The following is a 27,438-nucleotide window of genomic DNA, read 5'->3' as shown; positions in this document are numbered from 1 at the left end:
GACCCTAGGTTCACACATAAGCGTTTTCCACAGCATTTTGCAGAAACGCAGTGATTACATGATTTCCTATGAGACACAGTCATATCTCTGCGTTTTCACTTGGTGCATTTGTTGGAAAGGGTCAGAGACTTTTTTTAACGCAAAAAGTAGCGTTTTTGGTTCTATAGACTTTAATGGAAACGCTGCAAAAAAGCATGTAGTGCAACAGAGAATGAGAGAACATTTCTACAAAGTGAGGGCAATTGTCCTCTGACCCTAGGTTCACACCTAAGCGTTTTCCACAGTATTTTGCAGAAATGCAGTGATTACATGATTTCCTATGGGACACAGTCACATCTCCGCAATTTCACTTGGTACGTTTGTTGGAAAGGGTCAGAGACTTTTTTTAACGCAAAAAGTAGCATTTTTGGTTCTATAGACTTTAATGGAAATGCTGCAAAAAGGCATGTAGTGCATTTTTGATGCATTTTGCGTTTTAAATCTGCCTAGCAACAAGAAAAAAACCTCCCGCAAAACCTGACAAAAATGCAGTGCAAAACTCAATGCAGAAACGGGTAGCCTAAACTTAGACAGTGGTCATTGGAACATTTGTCCTCATTGGATGAATTACCCTCCCTTCTTATTCTAGTGACAACTCCAACATTTTTGCAGTGTGCCTAAAAAAATGGAAAACATGGGGAAAGGAGCATGTATTGCAGAGATGTACTGCATATATAATTTTATTTTGCCCAGGCATACACTTTAGGGTAAGCACTCATAATAACTCAAAATAGCATTTTCTGAAAATATGCCAAAGGGTCTATTTATAAAGGTTTTTGCACAATGTTCATGCAGCTTTCTCTTATTTATCTAATTTGATTTAATTGGAAAATTTTAGAATCCTTAAAACAAAACTATACTCACCTTGGCTCCAGTGATGCGATGCCCTGGAGCTCCCACAGGAAGATGTCTGGCTTCTTGGTATTGAGTGTGGCCGCTTTTATTGGCTGGGCCGATATGACGTCACTCCCAAGCATGCGCAAGAGTTCAGTCGGCTTCGGCATTGCCAAATCTTAACAGTGAGCTGCACGTGCGCAGCTCACTGGACGGGGCTGGACAGGCAGGCAGGCATGTTTAATGCAGAAGAGACAAAGTACGTCTCTTCTACATTACAAATCCTGCCTGTTTGTCCATTCTTAAAATTTACATGAAGTTCCACTATAAGAGAAATTAAATTTCCTATATTCCCATTGATACAGCATGTATAATTTTGTGTTTTGGTTTATGTTCATTCTAAAATGATCTCTTTTCAGGTTAGCAGATGTGAAAAATTTGGATATGGAGTAATGGTGACTCAGGTAGCAGGAACAGCTGCAGGTGCAATAGCCCTGCAGAAGTCAGGTAAATGCTGATCATGCTAAAAACAAATCATTATTATTATTGTTATTATTATTATTAATATTATTGGTTAGTTTTGAAACAAATGCACATGTTATGCTTTTAACCACTTCCCATCTGGCCCATGTACATAAACGGCGGGACGGGAGCAGTGCAGGAGCGGGTGACCATTTATAAATATCCTCCCGTAGTCCTTCCTGTGTGTGCTCCCTAGGAGCGCACAGCACCGATCGCTGTACAGAACCTCTGTGTGAGGTCCCGATCATGTGATCACTAATTGGCCAATCAGTGATCACATGAATAGTAGTAAGCAAGATGTCACTTCCTGACATCATTGCTTACTACTAGTGAAATCTGTGAATGATCACAGAGGTCACATGGTACAAGACTATTCACAACAGCTTTATACCATGTGACAAGCTGTGACCAATCACATCTCTCACAGTATTTCTCAGTGGCTGCAAGAATGCAGCCAGGGAGAAGGAGAAATGATTGCTTTTACAGCTTTTATGGGTGTAAAAGCAATCAGTGTAAAAAAAAAAAAATCATCATCCCCCACAAGTAGTACAGTGTCTCTATACTGCTAGGGTGACAGTATGTTAAAAAAAAACAAAAACCATAAATAATAATATAAAAAAAAATAAAAATGTAAAAACATTTTTTAAAAATTATAATTTTTGGTTATAAACTAATTTTGGTTTTTTTTTTTTTACTAAAATGATAGCTGAATACATTTTGGCCAAGATTTATGAAGAAATAAAATTTTGAAAATAAATAATCAAAGAAAAACACTTTTTTTTCAAAATGTTTGGACTTTTTCATTTATATAGCAAAAAAATAAAAATCCCAGTGGTGAATAAACACCACCAAAATAAAGTTTTATCTGTCTCAAATAATGCTAAAAAAATTCATATGGGTACAGTGTTGCATGCTGCGCAATTGTCATTCAAAGTGTGATAGCGCTGAAAGCTGAAAATTGGCCTGGACAGGAAGGGAATGAAAGTGCCCGGACTTGAAGTGGTTAAATAAAAGCCAAAGAAAAACATTCTGAACAGGGCCCTTTAGTTCATTATAGTTACCCCAGTAACAGAAGACAGCACCCCTGCATGCTATACCATATTGCAGTTTATTCTGACTCAAAAGTACTAAATGATTTTGCCACAGAATTAAAGTGTGGACTAAACAAAATAAATCAACATTATTTTTATATATCTGGTAACAGTAAAATAGAAGCTTTTATAGTACCATTCTGCTTCAGTTTGTAAATATTGAGCACAGATCCTAATGGGAGAGTGGATTGCCACTTTGAATAAGCTGCTAGCAGTCTTCAGCACTTCATCAAGCTTGTTTAAATTCTGTTGAAGCTTGTTAGCAGCTTGTTTAAAGTGGCAACCAGCTCTCCATAGGATCTGTGTTCAACATTTACAAGCTAGAGCTGAATGGTACTTTGCAGAGCTTTCAGCAAGCTCTGTTGAAGCTTTTAAACACTTTATTAAAGTTTGCTATATACGCTGCTATTATACAAGCTGAAGCCTGTGTGAAACCGGCCTTGTTTGCACTTGCTTCAATATGTGGCATTTGACAACACTTTTTTAACAACCTGACCCCCTGAAGATTTTACCCAGTTTATGACCAAGGCATTTTTGCTATTCAGCACTGTGCTACTTTAACTCGCAATAGCTTGGTCATGCAACAGTGTACCCAAATGAAATTTATGTTTCATTATTTATTTATTTTACACAAATAGAGCTTTCGTTTAGCGTACTTCATCACTACTAGGTTTTTATATAAACGAAGAAATAACAAAAATTTTGGTTCTGTTTTAAAATGTTGAATATAAATAATCTTCCTTCATAAATTTTGTACTCTTTATAGAACTTATTATAGTAATTTTTTTTACTACATTTCTTTGGTTTAAAATATCCCAAATCAGTATATATTATTTAGTCTGTGAGAAAGTTATAGAATCTAAAAGACTGTGTAAAAGTCTACTATGGTATACATATATATTTTAAAATTGATTAATCCTGATGTACTGTCTCATTTCTTGAGGCCCTTAAACTGCCTGGACAGTACAAATACCCCCCAAATTACTCCTTTTTGGACAGTTTAAGGTATTTAGTATGGGGAGTTTATTAAAATTGTAATTTTGTTGTCCTCATTTTTTGTAAAATTAAGCTATTAAATAACATTTGTTTTTCTTTCACAATTTATTTTTTACATACTGTCACCAGTGCAGTAGAGCATCATCATGTGACTGGTGTGGCGGAGATTGACTGACTGGTGAGAGCATGTAAAAAAACGTAACTAATTTTCTCTTACATTTTTTAAACTTTTTTTTGTCATTTTTCTTTCTTTTTTTTTAAATTATTTCTAGCTACTGTAATCAAAGTAGTTCAGTGTCACCATAGTGGTACTGTACTACTCTGAGGGGTTAATCATGGATTTCTTTTTATTTTATTATTTATAACAGTGATGATCACTGTTATTAGCAATAGTTAACTGCCGTGAATGGCTTTCCATTCATGATAGCTTGCTTTCTGTTGACATGCTGTGGTTGGCTACAGCTAATTACATACTTCAGGGTATCAGGTACCATGTGAAAGCTGTGGGCCAATCAGAACTTTACAATACTGAGCAAGCAGTCATGAATGGAAACCATTTATGACAGTTTTGTTCACATTGTGATCATGTGATTGCTATGATTGATTATTGTGTTCACATGATACCACAACTGTATACAGCAGCCGGGTACCGAGCACCATGATCTGCTGTGTCCACCAGATCCAACAGATCGTGTGCGCATGTGCCAGGCAACATACCAAGTGGGCAGCAATTAGTTAAAGCACTCTGAATGCCAATCAAAGCACCTCCTATTAAATAAAATGGGTATTTTACAGTACTGTTCACTGTTGTGCTGCTTTGCTTTGCTTCAAAAATTCTACCCCATGTTGCTTTCTTGGTGCTTTTCCAAAGCCTCCATAGAAGTCAATCACAATGCTCACTAACAGCACCTACAGCATTTGAGAAGCATTTATTTAGAGTTAGCTTTGCTTTGTTTTGGGGGTATGAGATATCCCAGGATGTACTGGGAAACCAACAAGTGAATCAGAAAGACGTCATGAGCAGTCACTTCTGGTTCATGTGTATATATTCTGTGAATGTCTGGTGCAGCATGGAGCAGCAGGACGGTGAGCAGGGTCTGAACCATAGTAGATCAGCTAGCGGATGGCATGTTTATTGCGCAACATGGAAACACTATAGTGAAAGGTGAGTGGGGACTGGAGAGGGAGGACTGAGTAACGGAGGATCAGCAGAGCTGGGGGACCAGAGCAGGAGAAACTAACAAATGTCATACATAGTGTGCAGCAATATAGCAGGAGGTATGGGGGGGAGAGAGGAGGCTCAGCAAACCAGAGGATCATCAGAGATGGGACTTACTACTGAGTGGGAGGTCAGTAAAACTGAGGGTTACTAATAAGAGAAGGATCAGCAGAAATGGGACTTACTAATGAGGGGGGATCAGCAGAGATGGGGGTACTACTGAGTGAGGTATCATAAGAGCTGGGGGTACTCCTGAGCCAGGGATCTGCTGAAAGAGGAAACTATTGAGCTGGTAGCTGATGAGTGGGGGTATTACTGAGTTAGGGGTACTACTGAGCCAGGGTTCTATTGAGCCCCTTTAAAAAAAATTTAAAATCAACACACACAGAGCATTTGCCAAGTAAATTTATTAAAGCTTCTAAAAAGCATCACAGAAGGGCTCATTTACTCTTGCTGTGACCCTACTTCAGTAGTACCCCATCTCAGCAGATTCCCAGCTCATTACCCCTATTCAGAAGCTCCCCACCTTATTAGTACTTTCGTTCAGCAGATCCCCTGCTCAATATTACTCCCAGATCTGCTGATCCCCTGCTTAGTAATAACCCTCAACTCTGCTTATCCCCCACTCAGTAGTAAACCCCAGGTATGCTGATATCCCACTCAGTAGTAACCCGCAGCTATGCTAATCCTCAGGCTTGATGATCCTACTCTATCTCTGTTCCCTACTCACCTCCCGCTATATTGCTCTCATGCTGTGCACCATGTATTACATAAGCTAGTTTCTCCTGCTCTGGTTCCCCAGCTCTGCTGATCCTCTGCCGCTCAGTCCTTTCTCTCCAGTCCCTGCTCACCTTCTGCCAAAGCGTTCCCATGTTGCGCACCACGTGTCCTGTCTGCTAGTTGCTCCGCTATGATCAGGACCTCTCTCACCTTCCTGCTGTTCCACGTGCACACCAAATGTGACGTCTGCACCAGGCACTTCCAGAATTTATACACATGAAACGGAATTGACTGTTGATTACCTCTTTCTGGTTTCCATGTTGGTTTCCTAGTGTATCCCGGTATATTTCATACCTTCACTACCTCCAAAACAAAGCAAAGCTAAAGGCCTGCACACACAGGCCGAATGTTGAAATATCAGCCAGTACACTAGAAACGTACAACTTTAGGTCTGTGCGTATACCTGCCCATCCGATAGAAGCTGATATCACGACTGGCTTCTTTCTAACGAGCATGCTGGAAAACCAGCAGTAGACTAGCATCTGATCAATGCTCTCAGAGCTGTGAGCACTGACCAGTGAGTTCTGCTGGGGGGTGATCCTCCTGTGAAAACACAATAGCACAGTGGGGAGATCACTGTACTAACATCACATAGTCAGTAGAGTGGACTACTCAGGTTTTTTTTTTTGTTCAGCCCACTGGGTTGCACAAAAAAATAACTTAACGTGTGTACCAGGCTTCACTCTGAAAAAATGTCACTCAAAAGCTTCAGGTGCTGTTAGTGAGCGTTACCATAGACTTTTATGGAGGCTTTGGAGAGGCTTTTTGAAGCACCAAGAAAGCGACATTAGGTATAATTTTTGAAGCGAAGCAAAGCAAACACAAGAGTGTGAACGGGATTGTAAGGTATCCATTTTATTTGGTGAGAGGTAATTTCATTGGCATTCAGAGCACTGTCAAAAAGCATGTCAAATGCCACATTTTTGAAGGAAGTCTAAATGAGGCCCAAGTGATCCTAAGGTCAAGGAGAGAACTGCAGGTCAATTGCACATGACATTGCATTCTGAATGATCTCAGAAGCATCTCAAATTAATATCAAACTGATGCTTCAACACAAGCCCAAAGCCTTTCCACACAGGCCCAAATGTATCCGTCATCTACATTAATGTTATGTCATTGCTAGTGGCTTGCTCGCATGCTGCACACTATCAAGATAATCTTTGGGCATGTTTTAATAAATGGCTGAATGTCAGCCGTATCCCTGATTACTCAGTAAAGAGCAAGAGGCATGTAAAAATAAATGTCTGTGGTCATTGAGAACTCTTTTATGTTTATAGGCTTTATTCAGGCATTTGTCTCCGACTTGTGGTCTGCTCTTGAATGTGGAAGAGACGACATCAGGGTCACTCACCCAAAACCCACCCCTGTGGATCCCATAGACAGGAGCTGTCAAAAGGTAAAATGTTATTTTATTATGTAATTGCAGATGTTCTGGAAACATATATATATATATAGATATATATATCTATATCGGAAACATGCAATCCTATTTTTTTTATTCAGTAAATAATAGATAATAAATAATTTAAATGCTTAAATGTTACTAAGTGTATTGTCAGTGTGGGGAAATATGTGCAACTCTTCTAAGAAGAGATAGGTAATGTCGAGTACGGAAATCCTGTTTCACTCATATAATTAATTCATGTACTTCAGTGATACACTAGTCTTATGTCCTCATCTAGCTTAGCATCAGAAATTCCCCATAGATGTTTGTTAGATTTTTACCTATGCATCTAAATGCAGAATGGTAATACAAGGATAAGTGCATTCTCATCACTAAATCAATCTCCTCTTAGAGAAGTTGCTCTTTTGTTTCCAAAGTAGAACACATCTGAAGTTTAATTTATTTTTTTTCTTATCTTTTTAATATCAAGTCTTTTCTAGCAATGGTGAACTTGTCTTCATATCCAGCGGTTTATGAGCTGCTAGGAAAGCAAGTCTTGCCTTCGAAGAAAGAGTACTCCCTTCGTGAAGTTCCGTCTTGCTTTGTTGTAAGTTAAAATGGCTTTATACAAATAGCTGTTTTCAGTGCTCTAAGATGCAAAAACGAATTTATCTTAGCATTTTTGCTATGTGAATATTTTTTTACAGATTGTTAAAGGAGAACTTTGATAAACATTATTTGCATTTAAACTGGATACGTAATTTAATTACAGTGCAATTTCAGAAAAAAATCCTGCTTTCTAAGGGCCTGTGTTTATGGGGTTGTGTTATAAACAGTATACCAGAAGTTATAAAAGATGGCTTTAATTTACATTTAAGCCTGAGGATCACATTTTAAATTCCAAACATCTTTTGATTAAATATGACTGCTGGTTGCTTTGGGCCTTGCCTTGTATAGAGAAAATTGGCTAATTACCCAGTCTCACTCAATATGCTATTCAGATTTGTGCAAATAAAGTCTATTACAGTTCTAGACTGACTCTTAGTCTGTTATCTGTTATTTTTTACAGTAGGCAAGCAACATAGTAAAATATTTCTTGCTTTTATTTGACTGAAACCAATGCATTTAAGAATTTATACAGTTTATTCCCCTAGGCCAGTTTCATTATGTCAACCCTCACCAACACATACAACACACAGTACAGAACCCAAGATACTTTACAAAGTTTTACAGTGAGACAGTATAACCATACATGCTATGATGAGAAAGGATTAAAGGAATCAAAAAGCCTTTCAACCGAATCCGTGTATAGCACAGTAAAGCCTTCTTAGAACAGAAGGTATTTACATGTCTCATTCCATCACATATCCGAAAAATAAGAGGATTTTTCCTCATTTCAGGATAGTAAGTGGAGCTATACAATTCATTACTTTATGCCCCAGCAGTCAGATGCACATACAAAACCGTTGGTGTATAGTGCAAATATAGCCTAATATTATAGAGCCATTTATTCTAAGCTGCTGGGCCTTTTTGACAATCATCATTGCAGTGTATGGAAACCATGGCTTCTGTGGAGTAGGATTTGGGCCTCAATGAAACAGTATAACCATAAAGGTTTATATTGAGAAGAAACTGAATAAATAAAAAGCCTCCAAATTAGTGCACAGTACAGTGAAGCCTGCTTTAAGCCTTTGCTGGGCTTCAAGTCCTACTTCATATGGGTTCCATAAATGATGATGGCCAAAAAACATGATTTTCTAGCTAATAGGCTTTATTATTCTGTAGACAGATCAGACAATAGAGTTTTAAGGCCAGCAAAAGGTAGCCCCTAGTGCCAATGGCCTATAGAGCCTAATGCTGAATCCAGCCCCTGATATCTGATTGTTTGTATATCTTGCTGAATGGCTTGCTGAATATCTTGGCTCTTTGCAAGGCAGCTTATAGCAGTGGCTGCATGTTGATAATGTAGCTTAAAAAAACAAAACATTTTTTTTCAAAAGACACCTGTAATAATGTAAACCTCCATTCTTGAATTGTTATAATAGTACATTACCTCTCATAGATTACTTAACTACGAATTTATTAGTATTCTTTAGAGTACAAGTGTCAGACTAATTATTTAGAAAGGTTGTTCTGTCTTTTGCCTAATATCAGTGCTGATAACAGACATGTAACAAAGGTGTCAGCAGAATTAAAGAAGTATGGCCAAAGCTATTTTGGCCCTACTTCTCCTATGGATCGCAGGACTTCAGTTCAGTCTGGCCTCCTGCGACCTGTTTTCAGCCAACAGTGGGCTAAATTCCACTGTTGGCTGACATCACAGAGTCAGTCCAAGCTCTGAAAAGATTTAGACCATATGATTGGAATCTACCCAGTAGCCTGACCGGCAGCTGGCTCAGCCTGACAGTCACCATTTTCTCCTCAACGCGAAGGGGAGAACTGAGCGGCCAGCAGTCTTTGATCACTCAGTTCTTGGTAGAGAGCTGCAGCGGATCAATGATGCTTCTACCTAGGTGAGTATGATTTTTTTTTCCCCAAACCCATACTTCTCTTTTAACACAAAACAAAATGAAAGGCTGTGCAAATTGACAGGTTTATTCTTCTTCAGTGATTTGGAGAGTGTCAGTTGTCATCACTAAACTCAGGCAACAGCCTGACCCTAAACTCACATTTCAACAGGGAGATAATACAACTAAACAACAGCACACACAGTTGTCCCTGAGAGGTATGGCTACATTGTTGTAAAAATGTAAGAAACAGATTTGGATTATGTTGGAAATAGACGTGGTGCACATTTACTGAGTAAATGGGTAAATTAACCATGACACAGCATACTGTTAACAGGAGGTTAGATATGGTAAGTGCTGAGCTAATATTACATTAGTGTAGGCCTTGCTGTCTTTGTTGTGCTGTAAAAAGCAATTTGAACCAACAAAAGAGATATGCAGCAATCATACTTGTTCTGTTTGACCTCACTTTCCAAAGGCTTTATGTATCTGTCATACCCAGAGTGCTCACATTATTTTTTTTTTTTTAATGAAAATTATTTTATAATAAGGATTATGCATAATATTTGGACACCAGGAAGATAGTTAATTTAGCATAATCTATTGCTTCTAGATATTCTGTAGTGAAGCAGATGCCATAGTAACAGACTTGTTAATTGTGGATGTGCCTATATTTATTTACTTCCTTCTTTGGAGGGAGAAGAATGAACATTTCCAGTAGATATGAGTAGATATCTTAAAGTGGTTGTAAAGGCTCAAGGTTTTGTACCTTCATGCATTCTATGCATGAAGGTAAAAAACCTTCTGTGTGAAGCAGCCCCCTCAACCCCCCCCAGCCCCCCTTATATTTACCTGAGCCCCATTGCGATCCAGCAACATGCACGAGCGCCTCGACTCTACGGGGACTCTCCCTCCTTGGCCATTGGCTACTGCTGCTATCAGCCACAGCCAGTGAGCCAATGAGGATAGAGCAGAGTTGGGGCCAAATCACAGCTCTGTGTGTGAATGCACACACAGAGCAGCGGCTCAGTAATGAACCTGCTTGGGTGCCCCATAGCAAGCTGCTGGCTCTGGGGGCACTTGACAGAAAGGAGGGAGGAGCCAAGAAGAAAAGAATCAGGGCTGCTCTGTGCAAAATCACTGCACAGAGCAGGTAAGTATAACATGTTTTTTTAAAATTACCTTCAATATCACTTTAAAAAGGGCCAGTTACAAATGAGTTTAATGAAGAGTCTCCATATTTTCAATGTTGCTTTACCGTGTAGCCTTGATGTAGCAGTTTAGGCTTGAATTGCCAAAAATAAGGTGTGTTAGCACACATGAAATACTATATGAGTCTGCTAATCTCCCTCAGCATAGTGTTCTGTAATGGTGGTACTAACAGATGATTCAGTGGTCAGCTCTTTGAGCCAAAGGTGTCCTGTTTTCTTATTCATGACACCGGTGGATACCAAGAGGGTATGATACTGTTTTATGAAGTTGGCCATTGAGGAGCAGGTTTTGCGAGGAACAATACATATTGTTACGCTAGCCAAACAACAGTACAGATTAGTACAGACCAGGGATAGTCAGTCAAAGGGAGACGTAGACACAGGTAAAGATGTTACAGAAGAGGACCACATAGACAAATAGAGACATACACATGTAGGGTAAATTTAGAGCAAACCAGGGGCAGAGAAAGAAACATACATACAATGGTAGGGTTGTTAGGTTTACGGACAAACACAATTTGTGACAGACAGGCAGTAGGGACAGGGAAAAACTGGACATAATAGGGCTACTATGAATAAAGATAGAGACAAACAAGATATAACACTAGAGACATGACCAGGGAGAGGCAAAATAAGAACAAGAAATAATAGAGAGATACTTAGTCAAGGACATATTCACATACACAGTGCTGTTAATATTCATCTCTGGAGACTAGCCTGATTCAATCACCTTCTTACTGCAGAGAATAACTGTAGAATTTCTCTTCTTTTCGCTGCCATTAAAACCGTAAGAATAGCCTAATAATCAGTGTTTTCTAAATACATTAATTTCTACTCCCTCCCCCCCACCCCCAGTAGTATATTTGTTATAGTGGCTTGCATCATTTAAACATAGGCACCTATTGGTCATGTGCCATTTTTTTCTATGCATCTCCAACAATAAATCAGCCCATTTCACTTACTGTCCTATGCTAACAAGCTTTTCCATGGAGAAGTGTATGAAAGTTAAGTTTGAATTAAAAAATAAAAAAAAAACCCCAAAAAATCTAATTAAATGTTTCCTGATGTGTTACTTGTGTGTTGCATAACTGAATATTTTTTATTAAATCTAAAAGTCTTTTATATACTGTATTTTTATTGGTGCAAGCCTTTTTTTGATTTATGTTTGATGCAACTGATGCCTTCTGAATACACATATTATTTTTCCTTCAAGTGTTGCTAGCATTACTTTTTGTGCTTATTTACATATAACATGGCATGACATTTGTAATTCATGAAGCTTCTCTAGCTGTTTAGTACTCCTAGCTTTATGTGATGCGGACACAAAATTCAGATGCAAAGCACAAATTCACTGCACAGTCAAAGCAGACTTGCGTCACTGAGTTATAGGCTTCATCTGAAAGGAGGATCATAACATTGTGAATTCTCTTTCTTTCTGCGGAGGAGAAACCACTTTCAGAGAGAAGCTATAAATTAGTCCAGGAAGACCATCTCTGGATTAAATCTAATGTACTATATAGATAGAATTTCTTCCTGCAGTATCATTTTGTATAAATGAATATATGAATATTATTGCTGGAATATATTGTCAATCCAAAGCTTGATATGTATACCGTTCAATAGCAAATGTGCTATTTAAGCCTCTACATTATTTTATGATTTTTGTTTTTGTATTAGATAAATAAATCTGTATTATATAAAAATGTACAGTAGTAATGTGAATAAATTAAATGGTTAGTCTACTCAAAACTGATTCATTTTTTGGTAGTTGCTGGAGAGCTAAACTGCCTGACATAATCTTCTATTTCTCATTAACATTTGTAGTGAGCTCTCTAAACTTAAAGCGGAACTAAACCCATTGATTTACCAGTTTCAAAGAACAGTTGTACAGGGCAGCACAGTGGCTAAATGGTTAGCACTTCCGCCTGGCAGTACTAGGGTCATTGGGTTAAATCCCATCCACGGCACCACCTGCCTGGAGTTTGCATGTTCTCCCTGTGCCTGAGTGGGTTTCCTCTGGGTACTCCGGTTTCCTCCCACACTCCAAAGACATGCTGGTAGGTGAATTGGCTACTGTCTAAATTGTCCCTAGTATGTGTATGTATGAATGTGAGCTAGGGGTCTTAGATTGTACGCCCCTTGAGGGTTAGGGACTGATGTAAATGTACAATATATGTGTATAGCGCTGCGTAAAATTGACGGCGCTATATAAGTACTTGAAATAAATAAATGCCATGCCGGGAATGCTAACTGTCACATTTTGCTTGTGTTCTCAACTGAACTATCAAACCATCATATGGCTGGTGCCATAACTGATCACATGTGCAGCACCATGGCAGATCAAAAAGAGGCTAAGATGGCAGCTTCCTTGACTGAAAAGGATAGGAGGGCTTAGTTCCGCTTTAAAGCAAATCTCTCAACCATTGAAAAGACTAAAGCATGCTTCCACTTTTGAAGTCAAGAGAAGAAAATAACCCTCTATATGTTTGTCATGTGTTCCTGTTCATACAGCATACCTAAAAAAAATCTAAAAAAATTTTTTTCAAAGCTTAATTGAACAAGCTGAATTAGAAGCTGATTGGCTACCATGCACAGCTGCACCAGATTTTACACTCTCCAGCTTTAGTAAATCAACTCCAGTGTCTTTCTCCCCACACTAACCCTCAATAACATACAATGCAGGAGAGTAGGTTCTAAACTTTTAGGGTGCATTCATACCTGCAAATGCACCCTGCCTCTGATTAGATGCAAGAACCCCAAAGGAAGTTTGTGCGATTGGCTGCAAGAAACAGCCTAATTGAAAGCAATGAGAGGTTGCCGACTCTCACTGCTAATCATGGCCACTCGCTTGTAATCTCTCATGCAGCGATCACATGCCAGTGAATGGCCCTGAATGCAGACAGTCATGTGATTACTGCATGAGAGATTACATGGGTCCAGGGTTCATCACTTACATATGATCGCTGCATGAGTGATTCGAGTGGCCACAATTAGCTGCTAGAGATAGCAGCCTCCTATTGCTTTCAAAGGGGCTGCCTCTTGCAGCTAATCGCGGGAAACCCCACTGGGTTTCTCACATCTAATCAGAGGCAGGGTGAATGCACCTTTAACCTTTTGTTGGGAAAAACTGTTCAAATATAGTTTACAGCAAAGAATGGAAATTTGCAAACACATTGCAAACACGGTTAATTATGTTTAACATTACTCCACAGCCCCTTTACTAAACTTTACAAAGCAGGGAGAGCTGGTAAGCAAGTAAAAAGCAACAGTAATATGTCACGCCCGCGGCGTCAGACCCCAGACCTTCTCACCAACTCGTGACCGAAGGACCGGACGATCTAAAACCGCGGTGTGACACACATAACAAGGCCCTACCCAGCTGCACCCTGCACAGCGATTGTCCAGCTAATGGGTTACAATCGGTGCCTGCAGCCTGAATGCACTTGTTACTGGGTCAGGTTAATTACGCAAATAACCCTCTACTGCCACCACCACTTTTGTCGGAGACTGGGAAACTCCCGTTATCAAATATACACTATAATGATTGAAAAGTTGCCTGTCCAATACGGTCACCGCAGGCCGATTGGGCAGAGGATTAAACAAACACAGTAGCGTCTCTTCAAAGGCAGGAATTCGTGAATTGCAAGTAAGCGCTTAGAAACAGTTTAACACTTTCAGAAAGAAAGATTTATTACTAAAAGAGTCAAACAGGTGCAATAAAATATTTACAAAGAAAATGTAACTAGATATATATAAATATATGCATATAAAGGTACAGCAAAGAGATAATAGGAAGGAAGTTAAAGGGTTAAGTTACTTGCCAATATGCCTTGGTTTGTAAGCAGATCCAAGTTGCTGAGCAGGAAGGGTCTTTGATCTCCTCTGTTATGATGTTAAGCTCAGGAGATGTGTGCAGCTCGCCTTAGGCTTGTCAGCCTGTGTTTTTAAAAAATCCCTCTCTCAAGGGGGGGGGGGGTGGCTCTGAATACTGGCCATTACGTTTGTGAGGGGCCAGTCGGGAGAACTCTGAATTAGAACCAACATCTGTCATAATCCATGACATGAAACATAGGGGAAAAGCCTGACTTGAGGAATGTTCATTTCACTCTGTCATCTTTGACTGTTTTGTGACGTTACAACTTCTTTCAAGTCTGGGGAGAAGCTGCCTTATCTGTTTTATGATGGCTGAGCCTACACAAATTTCTGGGGTCAGTGCTTCCGACTTAGGTGAGGAAAGTTACACTATCGCAGACTCGGCACCAAACTAGGGATGCCTTACCCTGCGGTTGACCCACACCATCTGTCAGGATATAACGTTTGCCTCTCAGGAAGGGAGGGGGTAGGGACTGAAAGACTGAGGAATACTTCTAAATAAAAAAAAGGGGAACTCCACGCCCCACTCTGATGAGCAAGTTTGCTACAGAAGTGATGTAACATTCTTTTGCTTCTGCTGTGTGATGAGACATCCAGCTAACAGGTAAGATGCCTCACTTTCGTCATTGACTGCGTGTGCTGCTAGCAATACGGAGTCATGTCTGCGTTTACTGAGTTTCAAAGAGGGTAAATTGTTGGTGCCCACTTAGCTGGTGTCTCTGTGACTGAAGTTGCCAATTTATTTGCCATGTCACGAGGTACAGTATCAAAGATTATGACGGCATAAACAGTTTCCGGGAAAACGTCATCTGATAAGCCAGTAGTTTTCTGGCTAACAAAGTACGAATAGGTACTGAGGATTGCCTTTTATGGTAAAGTGTATTGTCACTATTGCAGGCAAATTTGGTTGACACCTACTTTATGTTTGTTATACAAGGGTTAGGCAAAAAAATGGAAACACTACATGATGGGCAAGTGTGAAAGGTATTCTCAGAAAGGTAAACAGACCTTTCTGAGAATAGTTTCAATGTTGGTATTCCTGCTGACTTTGCCTGGGCTAGGCAAAGTAACAGTTTTCTATTGATAGCTGGCCTCTCATTGAGTCTATACTTATCTTTCCCTCTGCTGCCAGCCTGATCCAGCACTGCAGCTCCTGAAAATGTGCGGTACCAATTTCTCAAAGTAAGACTCAGCTCTGTAACCCCCTCCTACTGCCAAACACAGGTGACATTACAAAAGAGTACAAATGGTCAGAAAAGGATGATTAATTGCAATTTGTAAAAATTTATTGAAATAGCTGGAATACATTTGCCCAGTATGATGCCATGATTAAATATAAATTTCTAAAGTGTTGCTTTTATTTAAATTGTTTTAGGATATATTTGATCGACTTGTTATTGTGGATTCCATTGCCAAAATTAACTCGTTATTTAACTACGAGCAGTCCCACATTTTTGGATTGAGGTAAGGAGCAATTTCTTCTCAGAGTATTTCATTTTTGGAACATGATAGAGGATACGGCAATATTATTATTATACATTTTTTTGGAGCATAATATATAGTGAAATAAACAAAAAGGGGGTTGGTTATCTGGAATCCCCCTATTTATTATACCATTATATACTATTTGTCTGTTCCTATAATTAATTAGTAACTGTATAAGCTTTGACAATATTGAAGGACATAATACAATGCAATATTAGCGATAATAACAAACACAATGCTCAAAGCAAGGTCTTATTTATTTACAAAGTAAGTAAAACCCTAACAGAGAAATCTAAACCAATATTAGAGTATATAGGAATAATAGTAAAGATAATACGTTACGTAAGTTCTTCCTCAGAGCTGAGTATCTTTTAGCTGGTCCCACATAGGAAAATAGTCAAAGAGGCAGAGCCTGGCCAAAACAGTGTTTAAAAGAACTTTGAAACACCACCCACACACACTCACCCTTGATCCGCCTGGTGTAGTTCTCCATCCAATGAGCAAACGTCCATAACTCACAAGGGGCTGTCCTAGAATTGCCCCAGCCATCCTCCCAGAAGTAGGTTGTCTCTGCCAGGGGGCACTGCTTTATTGCCAACAACGCTCGGACCCAGGTCAATCACTTCTGGCTAGAAGCCTTGTAATCTTTCCTTTTAATATGCATGGCACTGGGGAGCCTGGGTTGAGGCTCTCTTATCTCCATGCCCCACCACTAGGGGGTATGTGTGAATTCCCAGAAGGAGGATTTTGGTATGCAGCCTTTTGTTACACATCCTATTGTAAATACTTGCTTTTCTTGACACTCCAAGATAAATTTCAATAGGCCAAATAGTTCTTTGACAACTAGGCAGTAAGAATTCAGAGTACTGCTTGGACCTTGAAGAAGGGGACACTCCCCAAAAGCTTGTCCTCAAAATTGTATGTTAGTGCAAATAAAAAAGTATCACGGACAGTACTCAATTGTTTCTGTCTCAAATGCACTAATACGGCTACAATCACCTCAAGCATAAACAAACAAAAATATTGCTTTTTGACAAACAGAAGTGCAACTTTAAAATATATATTAAAAAAAAACCCTGTAAACTCTATTGGCTGTAATGCCATTGCACATATTGCCTGAATATATTGCCAACATTAAATATTAAGAAAAAAAAACAAGAAAAGTGTTTTTCTTAATTTTTTTTTCTTTCAGCAGCTTAGTAAATGCCCCCTACTTATTCTTATGTGGTAGTACAGTGCTAATTTTGATGTCAAATTTTGATTTAGTTTTAGTCATAGTCTTTTAACTAAAATGCCATTTTAGTTTTAGTCATATTTTAGCCATCTGAACTGTTAAAGTTTTAGTTGTATTTTAGTTAACTAAAATAGTGTTAATTTAGTTGACTAAAATATTTTTGTTGACAAAATGAACACTGGCTGCATGAGACAAAGACAGGGAATATGTTATGTGATAGCTGTCATTACAGTCCCTTTTCTGATCTGTGCCCCCACGCTCACTACTTGGTGCACTAAAGGGCTTTATGCAGACCCTGGGCTGTAGTTTGGAGATACTGGCCAAGAAAAGGTATGCAGGATCAGACTTGAAATTTGAATAGCTCATTTATGTATGTCATTGACTCACTGAATAGTGAGATCTGGATCAGGATTACAGACCCTAAGTTTTCATCAGTAAAAACAATTTAGCGAGAGCATCACATTTTGGCTCCCATAGGGTAACTGTAAGGCTGGAAATATAAAAATGTCCTCATGCAAGTATTATTATTATTGATAAGGTAGGACCTGCTAACATGTTAGACACATCTGCAACATAGGTGTGAATGGACACTGTCTATTGTATACAGTACAATTGTTACAATAATTTCAGTGGACAGAGTAAATTGTGATTTGACTGATTTCAACTTATAGTTCTGGCAGAAGGTTAAATCTGTTTTGCCATTGTGTTTTAAAATGATATTACTTTTTGGAAGTTTTGTGCTTGCAGCAAACATAGAGCAGGTGCTGTTTTACAATGGTCTTCTCCTCATTGACCTACATAAAGTAGGCAGCAAACCCATGGTAATGATTAGGAAGCCAGGCAAGGTAAACAACAATTAATCATTGTACTGCTGATTAATGATCTTTTTAAATAGGTTGGTGCATTTACTTTATTTATTTGATGTATATTTGTCACAAAAGATACTATTGTTTTATGACAAAGTACATTTAGCTGTTAATAATAGTATCAATATGCATAGTATTGAAACTCTGGCTTTCATACACAGTGCTGTGTACACTATAGAATAATGTTTGTTATATTTGGAGAATAATTATCCTTTTTTTATTGAGCATAGATTATATTTACATGCTGATATGTTAGAAAACAACAATAAGATTAAATGAATCACAAGTCTGCATATTGTATACTTAATTGGGAAATATATTCTCTAGTACCGTAATTAAATTACAGTTATAGAATACACTAATATATTTAGAAATATGAATTTATGAGCACCCCTTGTTGTAATTTTAATTCTCTATTTCATTATTAGACATTACTGAAGAATATATGGAGAGGGTTTTTATGTTATGCATAGGATGCTTCATAAATATTCACAATTTGTAACTAATTGGCAATTGCATTTGGATAATGTAGCCACAAAGTTCAACTTAACCTGTCCGATAATGACTTTGAAACAGCATAGTTAGTTTTGCAATGTCATCCACATCCTTCTATCCTAATTAATGAGATGTCACCCTGAAATTTTGAAAAACATTCACATAATAAGTGAAGGTGATAAAAAAAAACTGTAGAGTTTTGTTCAACAAGTTGGTTTTATAAGTATTAAACGTGAAAAATGCTGTGCTAAATATTGCTATATACTATATGCAATCAAATATAAAGGAAAATATATAAACACCACTATATAAATTCAATTTTTGCAAACATTCTGCTAGTACTAGTAGTATTTTTACATATATTGAAGTCAGATAGTGGTGTTTATTTGAAACAATGGATAAAAGTGAGCGCTTTCTAAAAACGAGCAGCTAGAACACACAGGACAACCAAAAAAATCCTCACATAGAACTAAGTAAAAAGTGCAGCGCTAGAAAAAAAATAAAAAATAAAAAATAAAATAAAAAGAAAATAAGTAGTCAATGTGCTTAAAAGGTACTCCAAAGTCAATATAAAGTCCCAAAAACGGAATGATGTGTATACTGTGGTAAAGATGCAGTTGAAGTTGGGTAGATGTGATCCCCGGATCAATGAAGATCCCCAGGTCTAAGAAGCATACGTTCCCGAGATAAATAAGGAAGCAGTCACAGCTACACCAGAGAGAACCACCACTCCTTCACTTTGCATCCACGGTATCTAAGAGGAGAAACTCCTCACAAAGAGAAATGCCCATAGTAAGGTATAATATAAAACATTTATTTAAAGTAAAAAACAGGATGCATCCAGATTGGATAAAACACCGCCAACAAATATTAGTATCAGCAGCCAAAGCAAACAGGACTAACCGTCCTGTCAGATGTAGTGGCCGCCGGAGCTCCCCAGTGCTCCGACGGCGTGGCGTCAAGGCGTGCGTAGGTTCCTCCTTACGCGTTGCGTGCCAAGCACATCTTCAGAGGAAAGAACCGGTATACGCCGTGACGTGCAAGTCAGCGCTAAATAGACCAAAAAGCGCATGCGCCGTAGTTAGGCGCCATTTTATCGTAGCTCACATACCAATCTGTGTGTCAGTCCGAGATAACAGGAGAGTCAACAGATACAGAAACATGAGTAATGTAAATTGATATAGAGAATCACATCTTATCAATGGCAAAGGTTGAAAAAACGGAAAAAAGGGGGGAGGGGGAATGCATAACTAAATGCAACCAAAACGGCATATATTACAGCAATAAAACGGAAATCAATATATGAAGTAATATCTTGTCACTAATAAATGACAGAATCAGTGTGAGGTTGGCGATGCAACCAAGGGCAATATCATGAAAAAACGTGCCAGATCAAAGGACACATTGATATCATAATCATGAGTCAGAACAATCAAAGTTCTGTAGTGACAAGGGATCCCTCTAAAAGGTAAAAAACGGAGGGAGGCAGGGGGAGTCATCCATGAAGGATTTGAATTAAAGAAAAAGAAAAAGAAAAAATAATCATGACATAGGCCCGTGACTGCATATAACATAACCATGATATCCATAGTAAAAAGATATTCACATAAGACAAAAAAATATAAAAAGGTACATTATATATCATAAAAAGAAAAACATAACAAAAAGAAAAATCAACTGTTGTCAATAAAACAATTTACGTCAAGTTCGACGTTAAGGCCACGTGGGTATAAAGTATCTAGCTGGCAGATGTACTTAGTCTCTAACTGGGAGACAGCTCGGGTTTTGTAAGTACCCCTCCAGTGTGGAACAACAATATCAATTCCGATAAATTTTAAAGAAGAGGGATCTCTACCATGGTGACGTCTAAAGTGTAATGAGAGAGAATGATCTTTAAACCCCTTTCTAATATTGTTGATGTGCTCTCTAAGCCTATCACGTAGCCTTCTTGTGGTGCGGCCTATGTACTGCTTGGAGCAGGGGCATTCAAGCAAGTAAACCACATATTTACTATTGCAACATATGAATTTGTCAATATCATATGTATTGTTGTTGGAACTGGACCGAAAAGTGGTGATTTTCCTTTTCCTAATGCCATCTACTTTACAAGCTATGCATTTATTGCACGGGTAAAAACCTTTATAATTGAACAGAGCTAAAGGTTTAGTAGGAGGATTAATCACATTAGGAGATATAATATCTCTCAAAGTAGATGGCTTACGGAAAATAACCTCTGGTGAGTAAGGTAAGATTTTACTGAGGATGGGGTCTGCTCTCAAAATTTGCCAATTCTTCTTAATAATATGACGGATAGATCTATGCTGGGTGGAGAAGGTAGTAATGAAGGGACATATTAGATTCTTGGACGATTTGGGATTAGATGTAAGCAATTGTTCCCTTCCCATATCTGCAACCAGGTTAATGGTGCCATCAAGCATGGATATGTTATAACCTTTTTCAATAAATCTATCCTTCAAAATCAGAGCTTGTGCGTGGTAATCCTTAAGATCGGTACAGTTCCTCCTGATCCTCTGAAACTGGCTTTTAGGAATGTTAGAGAGCCAGTTTGGGTGGTGGCAGCTATCCAGAGGAATGTAGCTGTTCCGGTCTGAAGGTTTGAAGTAGGATTTAGTGATAATCCTACCTCCAACATTCATGAGAACTAAATCCAGAAAATTAATCTCCATCATACTGTAGTTGAACGTCAGATTGATATTACTGGTGTTATAATTAAGTGTTCCGAAGAAATTGATGAGCGATTGCTCACTACCATTCCATAATAACAGGATGTCATCAATGTACCTCTTGTAGAAGGATAGTTCAGGCCACTCCCTAGCGTAAATGACCTCTTCCTCCCAGTATGACATAAAGAGGTTGGCGAGGCTGGGGGCAAACTTAGCCCCCATCGCCACGCCTTTAATCTGCAGATAGAAATTGCCATCGAACCACATGTAGTTCTTTTTCATGGCAAAGTCCAACAGTTCAAGGATAAAAACCGTGTGTGGTATAGTTAGAGAGCTATGATTTCTCAAATAGTACTCAACTGCCTGTAGCCCTTCATGGTGGCTAATACTGCTATACAGAGCTTCCACATCTGTGGATGTGGAAGCTCTGTATAGCAGTATTAGCCACCATGAAGGGCTACAGGCAGTTGAGTACTATTTGAGAAATCATAGCTCTCTAACTATACCACACACGGTTTTTATCCTTGAACTGTTGGACTTTGCCATGAAAAAGAACTACATGTGGTTCGATGGCAATTTCTATCTGCAGATTAAAGGCGTGGCGATGGGGGCTAAGTTTGCCCCCAGCCTCGCCAACCTCTTTATATCATACTGGGAGGAAGAGGTCATTTACGCTAGGGAGTGGCCTGAACTATCCTTCTACAAGAGGTACATTGATGACATCCTGTTATTATGGAATGGTAGTGAGCAATCGCTCATCAATTTCTTCGGAACACTTAATTATAACACCAGTAATATCAATCTGACGTTCAACTACAGTATGATGGAGATTAATTTTCTGGATTTAGTTCTCATGAATGTTGGAGGTAGGATTATCACTAAATCCTACTTCAAACCTTCAGACCGGAACAGCTACATTCCTCTGGATAGCTGCCACCACCCAAACTGGCTCTCTAACATTCCTAAAAGCCAGTTTCAGAGGATCAGGAGGAACTGTACCGATCTTAAGGATTACCACGCACAAGCTCTGATTTTGAAGGATAGATTTATTGAAAAAGGTTATAACATATCCATGCTTGATGGCACCATTAACCTGGTTGCAGATATGGGAAGGGAACAATTGCTTACATCTAATCCCAAATCGTCCAAGAATCTAATATGTCCCTTCATTACTACCTTCTCCACCCAGCATAGATCTATCCGTCATATTATTAAGAAGAATTGGCAAATTTTGAGAGCAGACCCCATCCTCAGTAAAATCTTACCTTACTCACCAGAGGTTATTTTCCGTAAGCCATCTACTTTGAGAGATATTATATCTCCTAATGTGATTAATCCTCCTACTAAACCTTTAGCTCTGTTCAATTATAAAGGTTTTTACCCGTGCAATAAATGCATAGCTTGTAAAGTAGATGGCATTAGGAAAAGGAAAATCACCACTTTTCGGTCCAGTTCCAACAACAATACATATGATATTGACAAATTCATATGTTGCAATAGTAAATATGTGGTTTACTTGCTTGAATGCCCCTGCTCCAAGCAGTACATAGGCCGCACCACAAGAAGGCTACGTGATAGGCTTAGAGAGCACATCAACAATATTAGAAAGGGGTTTAAAGATCATTCTCTCTCATTACACTTTAGACGTCACCATGGTAGAGATCCCTCTTCTTTAAAATTTATCGGAATTGATATTGTTGTTCCACACTGGAGGGGTACTTACAAAACCCGAGCTGTCTCCCAGTTAGAGACTAAGTACATCTGCCAGCTAGATACTTTATACCCACGTGGCCTTAACGTCGAACTTGACGTAAATTGTTTTATTGACAACAGTTGATTTTTCTTTTTGTTATGTTTTTCTTTTTATGATATATAATGTACCTTTTTATATTTTTTTGTCTTATGTGAATATCTTTTTACTATGGATATCATGGTTATGTTATATGCAGTCACGGGCCTATGTCATGATTATTTTTTCTTTTTCTTTTTCTTTAATTCAAATCCTTCATGGATGACTCCCCCTGCCTCCCTCCGTTTTTTACCTTTTAGAGGGATCCCTTGTCACTACAGAACTTTGATTGTTCTGACTCATGATTATGATATCAATGTGTCCTTTGATCTGGCACGTTTTTTCATGATATTGCCCTTGGTTGCATCGCCAACCTCACACTGATTCTGTCATTTATTAGTGACAAGATATTACTTCATATATTGATTTCCGTTTTATTGCTGTAATATATGCCGTTTTGGTTGCATTTAGTTATGCATTCCCCCTCCCCCCTTTTTTCCGTTTTTTCAACCTTTGCCATTGATAAGATGTGATTCTCTATATCAATTTACATTACTCATGTTTCTGTATCTGTTGACTCTCCTGTTATCTCGGACTGACACACAGATTGGTATGTGAGCTACGATAAAATGGCGCCTAACTACGGCGCATGCGCTTTTTGGTCTATTTAGCGCTGACTTGCACGTCACGGCGTATACCGGTTCTTTCCTCTGAAGATGTGCTTGGCACGCAACGCGTAAGGAGGAACCTACGCACGCCTTGACGCCACGCCGTCGGAGCACTGGGGAGCTCCGGCGGCCACTACATCTGACAGGACGGTTAGTCCTGTTTGCTTTGGCTGCTGATACTAATATTTGTTGGCGGTGTTTTATCCAATCTGGATGCATCCTGTTTTTTACTTTAAATAAATGTTTTATATTATACCTTACTATGGGCATTTCTCTTTGTGAGGAGTTTCTCCTCTTAGATACCGTGGATGCAAAGTGAAGGAGTGGTGGTTCTCTCTGGTGTAGCTGTGACTGCTTCCTTATTTATCTCGGGAACGTATGCTTCTTAGACCTGGGGATCTTCATTGATCCGGGGATCACATCTACCCAACTTCAACTGCATCTTTACCACAGTATACACATCATTCCGTTTTTGGGACTTTATATTGACTTTGGAGTACCTTTTAAGCACATTGACTACTTATTTTCTTTTTATTTTATTTTTTATTTTTTATTTTTTTTCTAGCGCTGCACTTTTTACTTAGTGGTGTTTATTATATTTGTCTTTATATTTGCATATCTATCTATCTATAGTAGGGAGAATAACTATTTGACCCCCTGCAGATTTTGCAAGTTTGCCCACTTACAAAGAAATGGAGGGTCTAGATTTTTTATCAATGGTGTATTTTAAATCGTAGAGACAGAATATCAACCAAAAATCCAGAAAAACACATCATACAAATGTTATAAATTGAATTGCAGTTCAGTGAGTAAAATAAGTGTTTGATCCCCAAGCAAAACATGACTTGGTACTTGGTGGAGAAACCCTTGTTGGCAAGCACAGAGGTAAGACATTTCTTGTAGTTTGTTATCGGGTTTGAAGACATCTCAGGAGGGATTTTTGTCTGCTCCTCTTTACAGATCTTCTCTAAATCCTTAAGGTTTCTTGGCTGTCGCTTGGCAACTCGAAGTTTCAGCTCCCTTCATAAATTTTCTATAGGATTAAGGTCTGGAGACTGGCTAGGCCACTCCATGACCTTAATGTGCTTCTTTTTGAGCCACTCCTTTGTTGTTTTGGCAGTATGTTTTGGGTCATTGTCATTCTGGAAGACCCATCTTCAGTGTTCTGGCTGAGGGAAGAAGGTTCTCATCCAAGATTTTATAATACATGGCCCCGTCCATTGGCCTCTCAATGCGGCAAAGTCGGCCTGTACTTTCAGCAGAGAAATATCCCCAAAGCATAATGTTTCCACCTCCATGCTTGACTGTAGGGATTGTGTTCTTAGGGTCAAGTTAATGCCAAAGAGCTCAATTTTGCTCTCATCTGACCACAGCACTTTCTCCCAATCCTCCTCTGAATCATTTAGATGTTCATTGGCAAACTTCAGATGGGACTGTACATGTGCCTTCTTGAGGAGGGGTACCTGCACTGTGCTGCAGGACTTCAATCCATGGTGGCATATTGTGTTACCAATGGTTTGTTTGGTGACTGTCCTCCCAAATGCCTTCAGATCATTTTCAAGCTTTTCCTGTGTAGTTCTGGGCTGATCCCTCACTTTTCTCATGATCATCTTTTCTCCATGAAGCAAAATCTTGCATGGAGCTCCAGACCAAGGGTAATTGATGGTTATTTTGTATTTCTTCCATTTGTGAATATTCACTCCAACAGTTGTCTCCTTCTCACCAAGCTTCTTGCTGATGGTCTTGTAGCCCATTTTAACGCAAATTGTTAGACAGGGCCAAATTAGTTGTTTCACAGGCTGGCTGGTAAGTGTTGCTGGGAAATCCTTTGTTTGTTTGCGATATGCATTGCCCTTCCATGTGCACCTTACTGCAAAGGCTGGTTATAGTTTGGGACGGTTGACATTTTTTGTGTAGTTGGCTACATTAATATGAACCAGTTGATTTCTTTCTTGGGCAAAACACAGATGCACATTGAGAGTGGAGGAATGGATTTAGATTCTTGCAAATGCCCATTCAAGACTGGTACTCTTTACATATTTCCCTTGTAACGTTTGACCCCCCTACTGCAGAGAGATTAGTCTTGGTAAGTAGTCTCAAGATACTCATTTTGCTCTTCTCAATATTTTTTTCTTCTTACAAAATCTCAGAATATAAAAGTGTTAGGACTTACATGCATGGAGCCAGGTTTTGTGGAGAAATGAAATGTGTTTTTTTAGGAGAGATGAAAAATGGAAAAGCAATGCCTATGTAAAGAACATATAGATTCTAGCAAGAGAAATATTTCTCTTACCTTGTAATAAAGATAAATCCAGAAAATAGCGTTTGTAAAAAATAAATACTAAAGCATTCAAATGTTAATTTGACCTCCCTAACTTGTTAAACCCCTTCTTGTTTCAAGTTTAGGGGTTTGTGTATAACAAATTAGCTCTGTAAATGTTTCATATTTTGTGCAAAAGTAACTAATAATACCTGCAATGTTTGTAATATGTGTGTCATGTCATTTTCTATTTTTTTCCTTTTGCTGTGCAAATGTAACATTCCCTAACATTCAATCCAAAGAGAAAATAGCCATAAGGACATTCGACCATAAGAGTTAAAGAACATCACCAATAGAGAAAATAGCATAACACTATAAGCTATAAAAGCATTTGAGCAGCAGGGAAAATATTTTGAGGGAGACATCAGCACTGTGTCTATAGAGATTTCTTTGTGAACAGCCGAATGAATGGGTGTTCGGCTGAGCGAACCTCCAGCTGCAGTCTGAAATGAAACATTTGGCAGCAGTATTACTGCCACTGATAAATGTGACAGCTTCCCGCTCAGGGCTCCTGATTGTTAGGGAGCTGGCACCCTAAGTGTCCAGCTGTACTAAACTCTTGTCAGAGCAATTGTCACATACAAAGCTAAATATTAAGCCCAATCACAAGTAAATAAGCAAAGTGTTAATGTATTTGAAAGAAATGGGCTTAGAGGAAAATATTTACAAGCACTTGAAATCAGAATGCAGATTCAGATATAATGATGAGCTTTATTGGAAGCTATAAGGATGGGTGAGTAGGGAGTGATTCAATAGATAGGTGTTTCTATTAGCATAATAAGGACAAGTTCTAACATCTGTGAGTTTGTTGAACCTGCTGCCATCTGCTTAACACATGTGCAGTGGCAAAAAGGTGGGCTTTAATGCCCATACACCGCGTACGTGCATCACTGGGCAGCCGATGTCTCTGTGCTGAAAGTGCGCTCACTGCACACACCCAGCACAGAGATTGAGCTGTGAAAGACAGATCCTGATCCTTGCTAATGACCAATAGCTGGTGGGGTTAGCTCCTAATCATGTGACCTTCAGGCAGCCAATCACAGTGGTCCTATGATCGTCAATCTTTCTAGCCCCCTCCCCGACATTCAGAGCTTTTTAAAGGGACGCTGGGGCAGGCTGGAAGGGGTTAAGTACCAATTTATGGTCCTTTTATAAAAGTTTAACTTTCTTTCTTGATCATATATTAGGGCTTGTGTTGATGGCTTCAGTTTGGAATCAGCTTTGAGATACTCCTAATATTTTTTTTAATTCATTGACCTTCTTCTAGCGATTTCTGCATTCTCATAGACCTCATTAATACTGACAGTGAAATACATGCACATAATGAGTTTAAATGGTATAATTCACACTGTGCATTTATTAATTTATGCATTTAGGTGCATTCATGGTACTTGTAATTCCTATTAATATTATACAGGATTTATATACTGCCAACAGTTTG

General features: G+C 38.8%; 1 protein-coding gene across 2 annotated transcripts in view; it reads left to right on the top strand.

Annotated features, from left to right (window-relative positions):
- TBC1D32 (TBC1 domain family member 32) overlaps window positions 1–27,438 on the top strand; it is a 471,851-nt gene that overhangs the window by 210,183 nt on the left and 234,230 nt on the right. For both annotated transcript variants that reach the window (XM_089685349.1, XM_089685348.1), the window contains exons 20-23: window positions 1,293–1,380; window positions 6,759–6,877; window positions 7,356–7,472; window positions 15,832–15,920. In XM_089685349.1, coding sequence (XP_089541475.1) covers window positions 1,293–1,380; window positions 6,759–6,877; window positions 7,356–7,472; window positions 15,832–15,920 — 413 coding nt within the window. The remainder of the gene's footprint in view (window positions 1–1,292; window positions 1,381–6,758; window positions 6,878–7,355; window positions 7,473–15,831; window positions 15,921–27,438) is intronic.

The sequence above is a fragment of the Staurois parvus genome, unplaced genomic scaffold (genome assembly GCF_062004578.1).
Source record: "Staurois parvus isolate SC_StPar_1 unplaced genomic scaffold, SC_StPar_1.0 ptg000372l, whole genome shotgun sequence".
Classification (NCBI taxonomy): Eukaryota; Metazoa; Chordata; class Amphibia; order Anura; family Ranidae; genus Staurois; species Staurois parvus.
This window is presented reverse-complemented; position numbering and strand designations above follow the sequence as displayed.